A 16,451-nucleotide genomic window follows, 5' to 3' on the forward strand; every position below is an offset into this window, starting at 1 on the left:
AATCTTCAGGGAGCTTCAATGAGAAGCCTGTCTTCTAACTTCCTGGCTTTGGGGTTGGTGGGGGTGGGGGTGGGGTCTGGAAGTTGGGATTCTGATCTGAGAGCCCTTTGCCAACCAAATCATTCTTGCTTAGAAAAAACCAAATTCCTAAGGCCACCCACCCACAATAATGGGGTGATTTCTTCCCTGTGGATAAAGGGTGGGGGGGAAGAAAAGGTAGTGTCAACTGTGTGACTTACTTTCCTTGCCTTGGCAGTGAGAGACCATTGGACTAGAAGTAGCTAACCGGAAAAAGCCCAGCCACCCCGGTGGTAGGAAGGCCGGGCTGGCTCTGCGCTCCCCCACACTCCCAGACTGGACATAATGCACGCTAGTTGGCACAGGTGTTTGTAGTGCCACTTTATTGCCAATAGCTGACATCGCTTGGGGCTAGTAGAAAATAAATTAGAACTCCAGTGGCCTCTGACAGGTGTGGCTAAACTGGAGAGGGGAGAGGGCTTCTGTGGACAGTACTCCCAGGAAGGGGTATGACGTGGCTGTGGTTACGTCAGCAGAGGGCCTCTTCTACCCTCCAGATCAACAGAAGTGTCCACTCTCTCCTGGCACCCACAGGGGCAAAGTGGAGACCAGGCTCTCTCAACCACCAGGGCCAAGTGAGGGGTAAGAGGCAGTGGGGAACCCTCAGCAGGACCAAACGGGACACCAAGGCCTGGATCCCAGAACAGAGCAGGAACTCGAAATCCCAGGTGGTCACAGGATGATGCAGGGAGGGCGACTGTTCGTGATTTTTTCTAGGGGTTCTCCGTTAATGGCTCTTCGGATGGCCTCAATGAGCTAAAGGGCAGAGATGGGGGATGGGATGACGTACTACTTTAGAGGCATGGTGAACCCAGGGTACTCCCGACATTGCAAATACTCACATCTTTCTCGTAAGGGAAGCCCCCATTCTCCAGCTTGGAGAACACCAGCTGTCCATTGATCAGGATCTCAAAGGCCCCTGGGATTAAATAAGCCAATGAATGAACTAAGCTGACAAAAGGCAAAAAAGTCAGGAAGCCCTCCACACTCAGACTTCGCACAGACTCCTCCCTGTCCTCCACGGGCCTCAGTAGAGACTTGCAGTTCTTAAAGCCATTTCCCAACTCTGGTAAAGGAACCTACGGGAGGCGTCACCTGTGTCCTTTCTTTGAACTCAATGAAGGACTCCCTCCCTTCCCGATCTATACTTCCACAGTCTCTACGGTTTCCCCTACAGGATTCATCTGTGACCACCCCCCCCACCCCCCGCCCGCCTTTGGGAGGGGAGTCAAGTTGTCTGGACATTTTACTCTGTGCTGGATATTGCTGGACACTAAAATGGACAATGCCAGAGACTGAAAGCGTGGAGCTGGGATTTAGAACACTGACTCAGCAGGTGTTCTGCGGGCCTCACCTGGGCCTCCGGTGCGCGACTCGATCTCGATTCCAGGATACTGCTCCTTCACGGCACTCTCCAGCTCCAGGTAGGCCGCCTCAAAGCCGCAGGGTTCACTAGGGCGAAGATAACTGGGGTCCGCTTGGGTTCCGGGGGAGGGACCTCCCGTGGACCCACCCACGTCCGGACCGGAACCCCACGGCCGGAGCCGCTCACCAGAACTCCACTACGAGGTGGACCCCACTGCCAGGTTGGACCTCCTCGGGATTGGGGTCCGCGGACGTCGATCCCGCGTCCCCACTCATTGTGACCGGCTCCGCTCCAGCCGCTGCTTCCGGGTGTGACGTGACGCAGCGGACATGTGAAGGGGCGGGGCCGTGCGTCCCGTCCGGGCGCCCCCTGCAGGCCGATTAGGTGTTTTGACCCGACCCGTAGCCAGAGGGCTCCCAGCTAGGTGGACCCGTCTAGACCACATTCCGGGCTCTCGGGCTTGTCCTGTACCTGGCATCCCCTGGACTTTCTCGGCCTTATTTAATCTAATGAAATATCTGAAACTGCAAAGCGCTTTCCAGCGAGAGAATGTGGTGGAGCAAGGAGTTGCAAGGCCTGAGGTAGGCTGATGCTATGGAATAGTTTCCATTTCTCACTGATGTGTGGATGACAAACCACCCTGTAGTCACACACTCAAGTATTTGTGACTCTCTCTTTTTTTTTCCACTCCTCACCTGAGAATATCTTTAATTTTAGAGAGGAAGGGAGAGAGAGATACATCAATGTGAGAAACATCCATCAGTTGCCTCCTGTCTGGTGTATGTGCCCTGACTGGGGATCGAACCCACAAATTTAGGTGTGCGGGACAATGCTCCAACCAACTGAACCACCCAGTCAAGGCAAGTATTTTTGACTCTTAAACTCTAAACTGTTGATACAGCTGCCTCTCCCCCTGCATTTGGGAACCACAGGCTTTGGGGCTCCCAGTCCTTAGGCTCCATGGTCCCATCACATGCACCCACTCCCTGCACCTCCCTGGCATCCCAGCCTCGCTACAGGTTGGCATCATTATTCTCATTCTGCAGCTCTAGCAATGGAGGTCAACTCACTGCTTCTTCCCTTCTTGAGTCCCCCGTCACCCTGGTATCTCTTTAAACCATTCATTTTTAAACAGTGATTTCTAGATCTGCACAACCATCGCCACAATCCAGTTACAGAACATTTCCATCAACCTCGCAATGTCTTTCCTCCCTGTTGGCAGTCAGTCCAGCTCTCAGCCCCAGTCCCAGGCAGCCACTGATCTGCTTTCTGCCCATAAATTTGCCTTTTCTGGACAGTTCATGTAAATAAAATGATATAATATGCAGTCTTTTGCTTCTGGCTTCTTTTATTCAGTATAAAGTTTTGAGGTTCATCCGTGTTGTGGCACGTACCAGTAGTTTTTTCCTTTTTGTAGCTTAGTATCTCGTTTTATGGATATGCCACCTTTTGTTTATCTGTTCAATACCAATTGATGGACATTTAAGTTTCCAGTTTTTTGGTAGCAACTTCTTCTTCTTCTTCTCTTCACTTGAGGACGTGCTCCTTGATTTTAGAGAGAGAGAAAGGGTGCGAAAGAAAGAGAGAAATATCCAAGTGAGAAACAAACTCCGATTGGCCGGTTGCCTCCCGTTTGCAGCCCAGACAAGGGATTGAATGGCGACCCAAGGGATTGTATGTGCCCTGACTTCGGATCCACCTGGAATTTTTTGGTGCACATCGATGCTCAGCCAGCTGAGCTACCCATCCAGGGCCATTTTTTTTTTTGGCTATTTTGGATAATGCTGCTATGAATGTTCACGTAACTGTCTTTGTATGTATGTGCATTTTCATTTCTCTTGAGTAGATTCCTGGGAGTGGAACTGCTGGGTTGTATGGTAAGTTTAACTTTTTAAGAAATACCAACAATATATAAGGATTTGTTTCCCCACATCTTTGCCAATGCTTGTCTGCCCCTTTGATTATAGCCATCCTGGTGGATGTGAGGTGGTATATCATTGTGGTTTTTTTAGATTTTACTTATTTATTTTTAGAGAGAGGGGAAGGGAAGGAGAAAGAGAGAGACAGAAACATCAATGTGTGGTTGCTTCTCTACGCTCCTAACTGGGGACCTGGCCTGCAACCCAGGCATGTGCCCTGACTGGGAATCGAACTGGCAGCCCTTTGGTTCACAGGCGGGCACCCAGTCTACTGAGCCACAACAGCCAGAGCTCATTGTTTTTAATTTGCAGTTCTCTGATGGACAATGATGTTGAGCACCTTTGCTTGTGAAGAACATCTACTTGGAAAAAAACTGTTTTGCCCATTTTTAATCAGGTGATTTGTTTATTATTGATTTGTAAGAGTTCTTTATATATTCTGGATACAAAGTCCCAATCAGATATATGATTTGCAAATATTTACTCCCGTGTTTGGCAATTTAAAAAAAGATCTCAGTGGTGTCTTTTGAAGGGCAAAACATTTTAACTTTGCTGAAGTCTAATTTACCAATTTTTTCACTTATCACTTGTGCTTTCCCTGTTGTAGCCGAGATACAAAGTCGAAATGATTTTCTCCCATGGTTTCTTCAAGAGGTTTTTTCAGTTTTAGTCCTTACATTTGGGTCGATGATCTATTTTGAATTACTTTTTGTACATTGTGTGAGGTAAGGATCGAAATTCCCCTTCTTGCGTGTGGATACTCAGTTGTCCCAGAGCCACTTGCTGAGAAGACTGTCCTTTCCCACACTGAGTGGTCTTGGCACTTTGTCAAAAATCAGTTGACCAGAAATGTAAGGGTTTATATTTGGACTCTTGATTCTGTTTCATTGATCTATAAACCTATTTTTTGTTGTTTCTTTTTATTTAAACAGTTCAGATACAATTTGTGCCCAGTAAAATTCGTCCTCCTGCGTGTACCTCTCAGTGAGTCCTGACACACACAGCTGTACCTTCACCCTCTGGACCAAGACACAACAGTCCCTTACTTCCCACAAGTCCCTGCGCCCCTACTGGCGACCCCTCTCTCCCCTCCCCGCCCCCAGATCTGCTTCCTGTCCTAATAGCTCCGCCCCCTCCAGAAATCCATATAAATGGAATCCTAGGGCGCTCAGCCCTCTGAGACTGGTCTCCCTTCCCAGCCTAGCCTTCCAACCAGAGTGACCTTTCCAAAAATATAAATCTGCCTGCTCCTCTGTGCCTCTCCGTAAGCCCAGATAGGCCCTGCAGGGTCTGGCCTCTGCCCATAGTTCCTGCTGGTCTGGACAGACAGGATGCATGGCTCTTAAACCTGGTTTACGGAACAACCGCCTGAGGGCTGGTCAATACCACACATTCCTGGGTCTTGCCCCCAGAGGCAGATTCGGCAGGTGGGGAGGAGCACAGGGATCTGTTTTTTAACACAAGCTGAGGAAGATTTGGAGGCAGGCGGTCACAGGCCAAGTGGGAGAAACACAGCTGAGCCCAAAGCACTTGCCTTTCCCCACACCTTCCACACCCACAGACAGCTTCCCCCCGGCTCACTTGTAACTTGCAGGGAGCAGTCTTCCCTACACCCCTGGGTGAGTCATTCTCCCAGCATAGTTGTCGCCTGTCATTCCGTATTGTTTGTATGATTCGTTGATTAATAACAATCTCCCTGCCTGGGTTGCATGAGGACAAGGGAGGGGTTTGTTGTTGTTGCTCACCACTGGGTTCCTAGGACCGAGCAGGTGATTGGCAGACGGTAGAGACTTGACAAATATTAGTTGAACGAACGAACGCATGATTGAGAGTTAGCTACTGTGCTTTGGTGACCGCCCCCTCCCCCACTTCTTTGCTTAGACCGCTCGTACTGGTTTTTCCTAGGAAAACCCGGCTTGGAGAGAATTGAGGCTGAAAGCACTTCTCGTGGTCTCCCAGGGCAGACCTCTTATCAACCTACGGATTGTTTATTTACCAACCAGCACCCACTTCAGGCTGGGAGGTGGCCTCTGCCTTTGATCTCAGCTTTCCAGGCCCTGGCCCAGCCCTAGTGTTTGCCTAGTGCTGAAGGATGGAGCTGCTCTCGGGGGCCCCCTGGCGCCTGGCCAGAGCTTTGCCTGCATTACTCCTTCCATCCAGAGACCCTGAGTTACCCCTTCAATTTCAGAAGGAGAAGCTGGGCCCCTGGACTTTGCTCAGAAGGGAGGACATTCCCTGGGTCCTCTGTGGGGGTAGGATGCCGCCTGGGTGGCCAGATTGGCTGGAGGTCAAGGGGCTGACCATGCTGCTGGCCTTCCCTCTGGTTGGCTTCCCTCTTTTGCAGAGTGCCCTTTGCCCAGGGGGTGGGACCCAGAGCCCCCTAGCTTGGCCAATGAGCGGACCAGGTTTGGGGAGGAGGGCATTGGGGAAGAGTGGGCGGGGCCCTTTCCCCTTTCCTCCCCGCCCCTCGACTCTCCCTCCCAGGCCACGAGGACTCTAAGTCTTCGCTCTCGAGGCTGTTTAGTTCGACTGCATCCGCCCCTTCCCTGGCACCTGCTGCCAGGCGAAGAAGGGCAAAAACAACCCGAGCCGGTGTAGAGTTTCGGGGAGTCCCCGCCCCTCTGGTGCCGCCTCCACCCATGCTCCTCCCCCAGGCCCCGCCCCCACCTGCACAGGATAATTTTAGTTTCCTTGGGCCAGGAGCCCGTACGCACCAGGCTCACCCTCCGCCCAATTCCACGTCCGAAGTTGGGACGGCCTCCTACCACCTGTAGAGACGAGGGAGTGGGTTTGAAATCAAGTCCCGGTGTCTGGGGTCCCTAGACGGAGCCGGACTTCGGCCCCTGTGTCCTGCTGCTCCCGTTCAGGCTTCTCCAGGTAAGGGGACGGAGATCGGTCCCAGACGACAACCTGCACTCACCCCCCAGCCGCACTGGGGCCCCAGGCGGTGCCCGCCGCAGGGCCAGGGGCTGGCTGGCTGCCCAGGTGAGCGGCTGGGCGGCCGACTGGCTCCCTCCTCCTCTTCCCCCCTCAGTGATGTCAGGCCGAGGGCGGGGGCAGGAGGGGGACAGGTAGTTAAGGGCCTGGCGTCTCCCTCCCAAACCCGCGGCCGCAGCCAGGTGTACCAACGCCCAGGGTCCAGGTAAGGACCCAAGTGGGCATTTTGTCCCGGGGGGGGGGGGGAGCGCTGGCGGGTGCGGGACCGACGTGGGCAGGCTCGGCCTCCTGCTGTGCTACTCCGCGGCCTCCTTTTCCCTTTTCCTCTAGTTTCTCATCCTGCCCACTCCTCACCATCTGCCCTCAGGTTTTCCCTCCTCTCGCTTCCTGTCCTCTGCACTCCTTCCTTCCCTCTGTGTGCCCACCCCCTCCGCCCCCCGCCGGCAAGCTGGCCGATGGGGCCCGGGAAGTCAGACCTCAGGTTCTTGCCCCGGACGCGGCTTTCCCGCTGAAACTAGCCCCTCCCCGTCCTCCGAAGGGGGTCCGAATACCGAGGGAGCTGCGGGGAATCGCTCCCTGGCTCAGCCTGAGGCTGCTCCAGTCTGATTGTACCCCAAGGCTTCCCCAAACACGGACGGCCCTGTGGCGGGGGAGGGGGCACCCTCTAACTTGTTGGGAGGGTGGTAAAAGAGAGAGGGGTTCTCTAAACGGCTGGAGCTCCATCTCTACGGACCGTATCTCTGCTCACTGGGACCCGCCCTCGGATGGGAAAGTGGGGGCGGAGCGGGCCGGGGGTCTCCCCCGGCTTCAGTTCGGGGTGGGCTCCCAAGGTTGGATGCTGCGGGGGTCTGCAGTGCTGGGGGTCAGGGGAGGGGAAGGGGGTGGCAGCTGGTCTTGAATGTGCGAACTGGCCGGAGAAAGCCCCTGGGCCGGGGCTGGGTCTCCCTGGCGCGCTGGGGCGGAGGGAGAGCGCACCTGTCCGCCGTTGGAAGGCGTCCCAGCCCCGCAGCCACTCCGGAATGCCCCCTCTCGGTGAGCCCATCCTGGACTCTGCTCTCCCTTCTCCCCCTGACTCCCTGCTGGGGGGCCCTTCCTCGGAGCGAGCAGCCTGTAATGATTAACTCCACAGACACTCGAGCATTCTTCCCAAATTAAACTTTAAAAGAGCTGCCCCCCTCCCCTCCCATTGGGCGTCTTTGCCTAAGCGAGGGAGTAGGCGGGGCCTCAGGGTCCAGGGCCCTTCCCACAACTCGGGGTCACAAAGGGTTTCCCTCCTCCTCACCTGGGCCCTGCACCCCTAGAGCACTCCCAAAGGTTCAGCCTTGTCCCCTACCATCAACCCCGATGTGGGGAGGTGGGGCGTGGAGTGCCGGGCAAGTCCTGGGCCTTCCAGCCACATCCAGACCCCAGCCCAGGCCTCTGCTCTGCCAGCCCCTCCCCCCACCCTGGGAAGCATCCAAGGTGGCCTTGTTTTCTATTGGTCCTAAACACTGGGCCCAGCCACCCCTCCTTGGGGCCAGCCAGGTGGGGCAGGACTCAGGAAGTCAACAAGGAGGCACCGAGAGCGGGAAGGAGGGGGAAGGAGGGTGGGGCGGGAGCGGGCTGCGGCAGCGGCGGGAGCCGCGGGGCCGGAGAGGCGTTGGGGGAAGCCACCCGCTTGGATTTGCAACATTGAGGGGTCAGATTGATTCGGGGGTTCGGTTTCTTACCCAGAAGAGAACTTCCTAGGGCCCCAGTTTGAAAACTTCAGATATCCTGATGAGGAGGAGGCCCAGGCTCTCCCCTCTTATCTCTGGCCCTGACCCTGTCACTCTTTTCTGGCCTTCCAGGGGCCTGCGGCGCGGGGTGGAGGGGCCGAAGACCAAACCCAAGTCCAGAGTGGCCCTCCTGGCCCTCTGGAGCCAAACTCGACTCTGACTTAAATTTCCCCTCTCCCCTTCTTCCCGTGATGGGGGAGAGGACCCAGACCACCCCATTTCTGGTCTCCGCTTTCCTGAGGCGGGAGCCCCTGCAGCCCCTGGCCCTAGTCCTCCTGGAAGGAGGCTCCCAGGGCTTGGGGGTGGCACACTGTGTTTTGGTGTTGGTACACTGGTGTCTGTCCGTGGTCCCCGGTGGGTGTGTCCTCCCCTTCCCAGCAAAGCCCCCAGCCCGCTCCCTGACTCTCTCTCCAGCCTTTCCTTGTCTGCCTGTCTGGCCTTTTAGGTGTCTTGAGTTTTTCTGCTCCTGGGGTGCACCTCAGAGGTGTCTTTGGTAAGCAAGGGCCATCCCTAGGAGGTTGGCTCCACTCCAGATGGCCTCTGAATCCATGCTGGGCTTTTCTTCTCTCTTTCCTGGGTGAGGGGGCTCCTGGGCAGGGGCTGAATTGCAGGTCCCACCTGGACCCGAGAGGTGGAGGTGGGCCAAGGGTGGGGAAGGAGGAGATGATGTCAAAGGAGCCTCAGGCCCCGCATCCTCCCCCCACGTCTTGTTCCTGCCCCTGTGCCTCCCCATTCCTCCCGGGCGGGCAGGCTGGGGTAGGAGTGGAGGGGGTGGGTAGAGGCAGGGTTGTTTGTGTTTCTCCTAAGTCAGGAAGTTGCGCAGATGAGTCAAGTTTGAATGGAGAGCCCCAGGCAGTGCTGTCCTGCCCCGCCCTGACTCATCTGTCCCCCAGATTCCCCTAATTCTCTCACTTAAGGGTCCAGGGACCTGGCCCATCCTGGGGGTCCAGGTGCCCAGGTGCCCAAGGCAGCCTGAGAGCGCTGGTCCAGCATCCAGACAGTGGGCAGGGCCTGGAACGGGTGCGGTCTCCCAGGTCTTCCCAGGTCTTCCCAGGTCTCAGCCCGGCCATAGGGTCTTGTTCCTGTGGGGGAGGGGCCTGCACCGCTTCTGCCTGCATGGGCATCTTTGCCCCATTTTTCCTGTCCTTGTCCTGGGCTCCCATGCAGCACCCGTGGGCACTAAGATGTGGGGAGGACCCTGGCCCTGCCCAGGAGAGCCGCGTGTCTTCAGACCAGTGGCGGGTAAGACAGGTGCACGGTAATTGGCACAGAGACCTCAGCGCAGCGCCCTGGGAGCCCTCTGGACTGAATGTGGAGACTTCGGGAAGGCTTTTCCGAGGAGGCAGCTCTAGCACCGGTGTTGCAAGAGAGCTGGGCGGGAGGAAGGGCCAAGGGAGGGCACGCAGTTGTGGGAGCTGCTGGGGCAAGGGCCCCGGCCAGCCCTCTCCCACCACGGCGGAGCCCGCCTCCTGCCCTCCTGGTTCCGGTCCTTCCCCACAACTCCTTCTCCCCCCTGCATCACTCAGCACTTGGGCATGCGTTGCCACAACAGGTTCTGGCATCAGGTCTGGCAACAAAGCTCTGGAAACACCTGGTGCGCAGCCCAGAGGAGTGCCCCGCGCCCGCGCGCTCAGAGGCCGGCGCGTGGCCCTTTGCCCCGACACTGAGAGCTTGAGCCCTGGACAACCTGTGGGCCGTGGGGTCTGTTGCTGCGCCCCACTTTGTGGCGGGGTGACCCTCTTAGCTCTCCCCCCTGGGCAGCCTGGGGCTAAAGCAAGAGCACTGGACCTAGGGTCCCGACACGGTCCCACTCCCCGGCTCACCTGCCATGAGAGCAAGAACGTTTCCTTCTCAGGGACTTGGTGTCCCCTTTGGTACAATGGGCTCGCTCCAGCCCGCCCCCTGCAAAGGCTCCAGGGAAACTCCAGTGAGAGGGCGAGCGATGAAGGGCTGGGTGCCTTCTGAGGGGCACCTGACGGGGGTGTGAAGTCAGGAGGTCGGCCCGCTTGGCCCTCTCCCCAGCACAAGCTCTGCGCAACACCCAGCCCCCTCTTCTCCCTCAGATGCCATGGAGCTGGGCCTGTCTCCACCTCATCACAGCAGCTCCCTGGAAGACCCGTACCCAGCCCCTGGGACCCCTGGGAGCCCTCCTGGGACTCCTCCTGGGACTCCCCCGCCTCCTGATGCCCCTCTTCCTGGGGAGGCGAAGAGGTCGCAGCCTCTGCCCATCCCAACCAGCAGGTACAGTGGGGCTCAGGGGGGCTTGGGCGGCCTAGCCGGTGCTGGGAAATACACAGAAGCTTGCATTCAGCTCCTCCCCGTTCCACACAGGAAACTTCGCGAGGAGGAGCTGCGGACAACCTCTCTACCCTCCATCCCCAACCCTTTTCCCGAGCTCTGCAGTCCTCCCTCACAGAACCCCATTCTTGGGGGACCCTCCAGTGCAAGGGGGCTGCTCCCTCGGAACGCCAGCTGTCCCCATGTGAGTGGCCCTGGGGAAGAGAAGGCAGGGTATTGGAGAGGGGCGCTACAGGACAGGGGTGGACATGGCGCTGTGTGGAGGCGGGGGGATTTGGTCAGGGGTTCCTAGGGGCATAGCAGGTTGGGGAAGGGGAAGAACCGCTCTTTGCTTTTCCTCAAGTTATCTGCCATTCCCGGGGTGCAGGTCGTAAAAGTGTATAGCGAGGATGGGGCCTGCCGGTCGGTGGAGGTGGCGGCGGGCGCCACGGCACGCTACGTGTGCGAAATGCTGGTACAGCGAGCTCATGCCCTCAGTGACGAGAACTGGGGGCTGGTGGAGTGCCACCCCCATCTGGCGCTGGGTGAGTTTTGGGTCCAGGGTGCCGCCCAGGCCAGGAGGCAATGCTTCCCGCCTTGGGCTGAGCCGGTGGTTCATCCATGAGGCCTGGCTGATCTCCACTGACCCCTGCTTTTTGGCTCTTGACCCCAGAGCGGGCCCTGGAGGACCACGAATCGGTGGTGGAAGTGCAGGCTGCCTGGCCTATTGGCGGAGACAGCCGCTTTGTCTTTCGGAAAAACTTCGCCAAGTACGAGCTGTTCAAGAGCTCCCCAGTGAGTCTGTGTGTGTGTGTGTGTGTGTGTGTGTGTGTGTGTCTGATGGGGGGGAGTAGGGGGCTTCTGGCCAATGGGACACCCCGATCCCCAGCCTGGACCCTCAGCCCCTGCTGACTCCAGACTCCTTCCTGCCCCAGCACTCCCTGTTCCCAGAAAAGATGGTCTCCAGCTGCCTGGACGCGCCCGCGGACATCTCCCATGACGACCTCATCCAGGTGAGGGAGCACCCGCATAGTCGTGGTTCCCTAGGACCCCCATCGCTTCTCGGCGCTTAAGCCTTGCGCACCCCTCCTGTGTGGTGGAGAAGACCCGACCCAGTCCTGAGTGACTGTGGATGTGCCACTGGCCCTGCCTGCGTGCCAGCTTCCTCCTCTGGTCCATGGGGACACTAAATGCATGTGGAGGACCTCCTGTCCTAAAGGCGGGTCCTGGGAAGCTTCATGTGTATGTGTGTGTGTGTGTGTGTGTGTGTGTGTGTGAGGCCCCCTGAAGGCCTCTCACCCTCTTCTCGCTCTTCTCCGGCCTCAGAACTTCCTGAACGCAGGCAGCTTCCCAGAGATCCAGGGCTTCCTGCAGCTGCGGGGCTCGGGACGGAAGCTTTGGAAACGCTTCTTCTGCTTCCTGCGCCGGTCTGGCCTCTACTATTCCACCAAGGGCACCTCCAAGGTGAGGTCTGGAGGGTGACGGCCACTCCAAAACCCCCTCTGGTTCTGCTAGGTGTTGTTGTTCCCTCCCCTGTTGGAACTCCTGGCCCTTTCTCACCTTGGGCCCTGAGAACCCTCAGCGGCTCTGATCTCCTGCCCCGCTTCCCTGCCCTGGGAGGTAGCAGTGGGAAAGGCAGGCAAACTGAGTTCAAGTCCTGCTTCTACTTCTATTTGCTGTGTGACCCGGGGCACCTCTCCGCCCCTCTCTGGGCCTGACACCTCCTCAGCTGGCTTAAGGGGGCAGTAACTGGGGCAGAGAGTCTGTCTATGCCAAATCCTTCTCACCTGTGCTGAGTAGGATCCGAGGCACCTGCAGTACGTGGCGGATGTGAATGAGTCCAACGTGTATGTCGTGACTCAGGGCCGCAAGCTGTATGGGATGCCCACAGACTTCGGCTTCTGTATCAAGGTACAGATCCTGGCCTGGCCTGGGAGGGAATGGGGGCTGCTCGGTGCCCAGGATCCTACCTGGGGCTTCTGAGCTCCATCTGGACACCCAGGCTCCGCCCCCCACAACCTGCCCCTGCCTCACGGAGATGGGAGACACACCTGGTCCTAAAGGCAGATATGGAACCAGCCAGTTTCCTCTCCCTGCAGCCGAATAAGCTTCGAAATGGCCACAAGGGGCTTCGCATCTTCTGCAGCGAGGATGAGCAGAGCCGCACCTGCTGGTTGTCTGCCTTCCGCCTCTTCAAGGTGAGGCCCCAGATGTGGTGGGGCGTGGGGTCGGGGATGGCCCAGCCCTGGGGATCCTCAACAGGAGGGAGGCCTGATAGCTCTGCCCTCGGGAGGTCTCCAGAATGAGGGAGCAGCAGGGCCTCGCTCTCCCTGAGTCCCTGGACCAAGGCTGAAGTCACGGCTCTGCTTCAGGAGAGGCCTGGTCTGGTGGGGGTCACAGCCCCTACCCCAGCACCTGCCTGACCTCTGGCCCTCTTTCTCTCCCCATGCCCCAGTATGGGGTGCAGCTGTATAAGAATTATCAGCAGGCACAGTCTCGCCACCTGCGCCCATCCTGTGTGGGGCCCCCACCCCTGGTGAGTGTCCACAGGGGCGTTCGCTGGAGTGGGTGCCCAGACCCGGTTCCAGGGACACTCGGGTCCTATTCTCACCTCTCCCCTCCCTGTCCTATCCCGTGTGCAGAGGAGTGTCTCCGACAACACCCTGGTGGCCATGGACTTCTCTGGCCACGCTGGGCGTGTCATCGAGAACCCCCGGGAGGCTCTGAATGCAGCCCTGGAGGAGGCCCATGCCTGGAGGGTGAGAGCCAGCACCCCTCTGTGTGTGCATCCTGGGGAATGGCTCTCCAGACGGGTTTCCACGGAGTGGGAGAAAGAGACGGGTGAGGGGAGGGCCCCGGATGCAGAAAGGGGCTCCACGTTCCTTCCTGGCCACACCCTGACCCCTGACCCCTGTGTCCCACCTGCTCTGCAGAAGAAGACGAACCACCGTTTCAGCCTGCCCACGCCATCCTCAGGCACGAGCCTCAGCGCAGGTGGGTGAGGGCCCAGCATCCCTGGGGGCAGGGGCTTCTATGAGCATTCATGGTGAGGGTGGTTAGTGGCGGGGTAGGGGGTCCCCTCCTTTAAGTGACTGCCCGTCTGTCACCCCCTCACCCCAGCCATCCACCGAACGCAATCCTGGTTCCACGGACGCATTTCCCGAGAGGAGAGTCAGCGGCTCATCTCCCAGCAAGGCCTGGTGGACGGGTAAGGGGCAGGGCTGGGCGGGGCAGCGGGCCCAGGGGTAAGAGAGACCCTGAGCGGAGGCAGCCGCCGCGCGACCTCAGCTAATGCGGCCTTGCCTCTTGGCAGACTGTTCCTGGTCCGGGAGAGTCAGCGGAACCCGCAGGGCTTTGTCCTCTCGTTGTGCCATCTGCAGAAAGTCAAGCATTATCTCATCCTGCCGGTGAGCACTGCCCCCCTCCCCCAGAGTCCTAGATTCCTGCAGTGGAGGCACAAGACACTCAGCAGCCTGTCGCCCCGCCCCCCATTCCTGATCTCCGGTGTGTCGGTGTGTCGGGGGTCTCCCGCTCTCCCCTTGAGCACTGGGGACTTCTGTCGGGCCCAGGAGGGGGCCCCTCACGCTCACGCCCCTCCCTGACCGCCCACTCACTGTGGTCCTCCCCCAGAGCGAGGAGGCAGGCCGCCTCTACTTCAGCATGGACGAGGGCCAGACTCGCTTCACCGACCTGCTGCAGCTCGTGGAGTTCCACCAGCTGAACCGAGGCATCCTGCCCTGCCTCCTGCGCCACAGCTGCACCAGCGTGGCCCTCTGACCGCTGCAGACGCAGGCCTGCGTCTCAGCCCTGTGCTCATCGGGGGGGGGGACTCCGAGGGTGCACGGGGCGGGGACAGGGTCATGAGTGCCTGGAGGGTCCCCTACTCCAGTTTTCTCCGCTGCTCCTTCGTTTCACTGAGGCAGAAAGTGCTCCCCACCCAGTTGGCCCTCAGCCCGTCTTCTCAAGGGAAGGCACTTGGGGGGGGCCCTCTTCCCTTTGGGGAGCTCCCTCCTGGGCTCTGCCCTGGGGCAGGGCATCATGGGAGAAATGGGGGCAGCCCAGGTGGTCTTCTGCCCCACACTTTGTACAGACTGAGAGGCCAGTTGATCTCTGTTTTATACTAGTGACAATAAAAATTATTTTTGGATACACCTCTGAGTTCTGTCCGCCAGGCTCCGGCTAGCTGGGGCAGAGAAGGGGAGCAGGGGAGGTGAGCGCCAGGCACTGGTGAGTGTGTGACACGGGGGATGCCACAGACCAGCCAGCCCGGGAGTTTCTGAGGGCAGGGTGGTCGGGGTCATCTGAGAGCCCCCGGTGCCCGGCAGGGAGCCCACCATGTAGAGAGTGTCCAGTAATTGCGGGCGGAATGAATGAATGGGCAAGGACTGCGGTTCAGGTGAGATTTCCTCACCGGGCCTAAATCTATGGCGCTAACTCTAACAGGGCGCTGGAGATGCGTCAGGCAGCAAGTCCTGGGCTGACCAGTCCTGACAAAAACACAGGCACCAGTCTGTCACCGCCACCAAGTCACTGGATAACACCACCTCGCAGGATGGCCCAGTTACCTCCCCACACTCTCACCTCCTCTGCCTCCTCCCCACCCCCATTGGCTTCCTGTCCCAATAGCTCCGCCCCCTCAGAAATCCATGTAAATGGCATCCTGCAGCGCTCAGATCCTCTGAGACTCCCTCTCCATCCTGCCCTTCAGCATCCAGAATGACCTTTCCGAAACGCAAATCTGCTCACTCCCCTGTGCCTCCACGAGAGCCGGACAGACCCCTCGGGGCCTGGGCTCTGCCCATCGCCCATGCCAGCCTGTGTTTTTGTCTCAAGACTTTTGTCCGAGGGTTTTCATCGTTCTAGCTCTTACATGATGGAGGACTCTGTAGTAAACATTGCAGATCGGCGACACAGGAACCTGCTGTCGAACCTTCAGATCCGGGAGGATAGACCCCTCAAGATATGTGAACCTCAATGAAGCATTTTCGCCAAAAAAAATCAAACCTAAATCTTATCCCCTGGGCTCAACAAGTAGTTCAGGGATTTTCAATTGGTGTGCTGTGAGAATTTTCAGAACATGCAGCACCTGACTGTTAGGGGCACTGACCTCTTTCCCCTTAGATTGTCAGATAAAAAAAGGCAGCACCACCATAGCTGTCCGGTGTGAGTCCATCAGAATTATACCCACTTTTGTCAGATCAGCAAACAATACATTGTTTGGCGTGCTGCAGAGTTTTGGTGATTGGTTCACGTGTGCCGTGAGGGGACAGAGGCTGACATCAACTGGACCAGCCGCTCGGAACGGGGCAGGAACACGTGGAATGACACGTGGGGATACGGTGGCCACCGGGCAGACCGGGAAACTACAGAACACATAACCCAGTTTCTTCAAGAAAAAAAAAAAAACATTACAAGAAAAGATGGGAAAGGTCTAGATTTCAAGAAATTTAGACATATATCAACCAGATACGATGTGTTGACCTTATTTGATTCAAATCCAAACTAGCTAACTGCAAAAAAACATTTATGAGCAATTGGGGGAAATTTGAACTCTGATGAGATGTTTGGTGATATTAGGGAATTATGGTTAACTTTTTAGGGTGTGATAATAGGATTGTGGTTATGGTTTTTAAAAAAAGTCTGTGGGAGATTCATTCTCGAGTATTAGTGAAACGATAAAATAACGCAGAGATTAGGGGAAAGGGTGTGAGTAGAGTCAGGGGTTGAGGTTGGGTTGAAGCTGGATGATGGTACAAGGGCATTCATGAAATTATTCTCTAGGCTGAAAAATTCTTATATGTGTAATGGGGAATCCATTCTATTTAATAGAGAATCTCTCCCCAAGCCTTTGAGATTGCTTGGGCACAAGGTGATGGGTGGGACCCTCCTCTGTAGGTGAGGAAGCTGATGGCCCAGGGAAGAGACCTGCCCTGAGTCCCGGTGAGCGGCACAGCCAGGACTCCCGCCCTGGTTTGAGTGCCGGGTCGGGGCTGTGCTGCTGCTCCCAGGTGGAATTCCTAAGTGGCCATAATGGGGATCCTCCCCTGCAGAGCCTCTCGCTTCTCTGCAGCCCTGGTCTCTGGCTGGGGGCGGGGTGGTGGTGCAGGGGGCGGTGGG

At 57.5% G+C, this 16,451-nt stretch overlaps 2 protein-coding genes across 3 annotated transcripts; one reads left to right on the forward strand and one right to left on the reverse strand.

Moving 5' to 3' along the window:
- Positions 1 to 382: 382 nt before the first annotated feature.
- On the reverse strand, positions 383 to 1,780 carry MIEN1 (migration and invasion enhancer 1). Its single transcript, XM_028520716.2, has 4 exons — positions 1,631 to 1,780; positions 1,433 to 1,530; positions 921 to 997; positions 383 to 834 (listed from the first exon to the last, which is right to left on the reverse strand). The coding sequence occupies exons 1-4, from the start codon at positions 1,717 to 1,719 to the stop codon at positions 751 to 753; spliced, it is 348 nt and encodes a 115-aa protein (XP_028376517.1). The 5' UTR covers positions 1,720 to 1,780; the 3' UTR covers positions 383 to 750.
- A 4,261-nt stretch (positions 1,781 to 6,041) lies between these two features.
- Positions 6,042 to 14,485, forward strand: GRB7 (growth factor receptor bound protein 7). 2 transcript variants are annotated; one of them, XM_028521818.2, is made up of 15 exons: positions 6,042 to 6,240; positions 10,121 to 10,298; positions 10,389 to 10,539; positions 10,723 to 10,879; positions 11,008 to 11,129; positions 11,270 to 11,347; positions 11,661 to 11,798; positions 12,135 to 12,245; positions 12,434 to 12,532; positions 12,790 to 12,870; positions 12,977 to 13,093; positions 13,268 to 13,328; positions 13,455 to 13,542; positions 13,648 to 13,741; positions 13,965 to 14,485. In XM_028521818.2, exons 2-15 carry the CDS (start codon positions 10,126 to 10,128, stop codon positions 14,109 to 14,111), a joined length of 1,617 nt encoding a protein of 538 aa, XP_028377619.1. In that variant the 5' UTR covers positions 6,042 to 6,240; positions 10,121 to 10,125; the 3' UTR covers positions 14,112 to 14,485. The 2 variants fall into 2 exon arrangements, with proteins under 2 accessions (XP_028377619.1, XP_028377618.1); XM_028521817.2 differs by lacking the exon at positions 6,042 to 6,240 and adding an exon at positions 6,311 to 6,505.
- The last annotated feature ends 1,966 nt before the right edge of the window (positions 14,486 to 16,451 follow it).

The sequence above is a fragment of the Phyllostomus discolor genome, chromosome 8 (assembly GCF_004126475.2).
Source record: "Phyllostomus discolor isolate MPI-MPIP mPhyDis1 chromosome 8, mPhyDis1.pri.v3, whole genome shotgun sequence".
NCBI classification, from domain to species: Eukaryota; Metazoa; Chordata; class Mammalia; order Chiroptera; family Phyllostomidae; genus Phyllostomus; species Phyllostomus discolor.

Excerpts from the sequence above, each read along its gene's own strand:
- MIEN1 (XM_028520716.2), bottom strand. The coding sequence starts at position 1,719 with ATGAGTGGGGACGCGGGATCGACGTCCGCGGACCCCAATCCCGAGGAG. Across the intron at positions 1,531-1,630 it reads CACCTCGTAGTGGAGTTCTG|TGAACCCTGCGGCTTTGAGG; the intron begins GTGAGCGGCTCC and ends TCTTCGCCCTAG. Across the intron at positions 835-920 it reads GCTTCCCTTACGAGAAAGAT|CTCATTGAGGCCATCCGAAG; the intron begins GTGAGTATTTGC and ends TCTGCCCTTTAG.
- GRB7 (XM_028521818.2), top strand. The coding sequence starts at position 10,126 with ATGGAGCTGGGCCTGTCTCCACCTCATCACAGCAGCTCCCTGGAAGAC. Across the intron at positions 10,880-11,007 it reads CCACCCCCATCTGGCGCTGG|AGCGGGCCCTGGAGGACCAC; the intron begins GTGAGTTTTGGG and ends TCTTGACCCCAG. Across the intron at positions 11,348-11,660 it reads CCCATGACGACCTCATCCAG|AACTTCCTGAACGCAGGCAG; the intron begins GTGAGGGAGCAC and ends CTCCGGCCTCAG.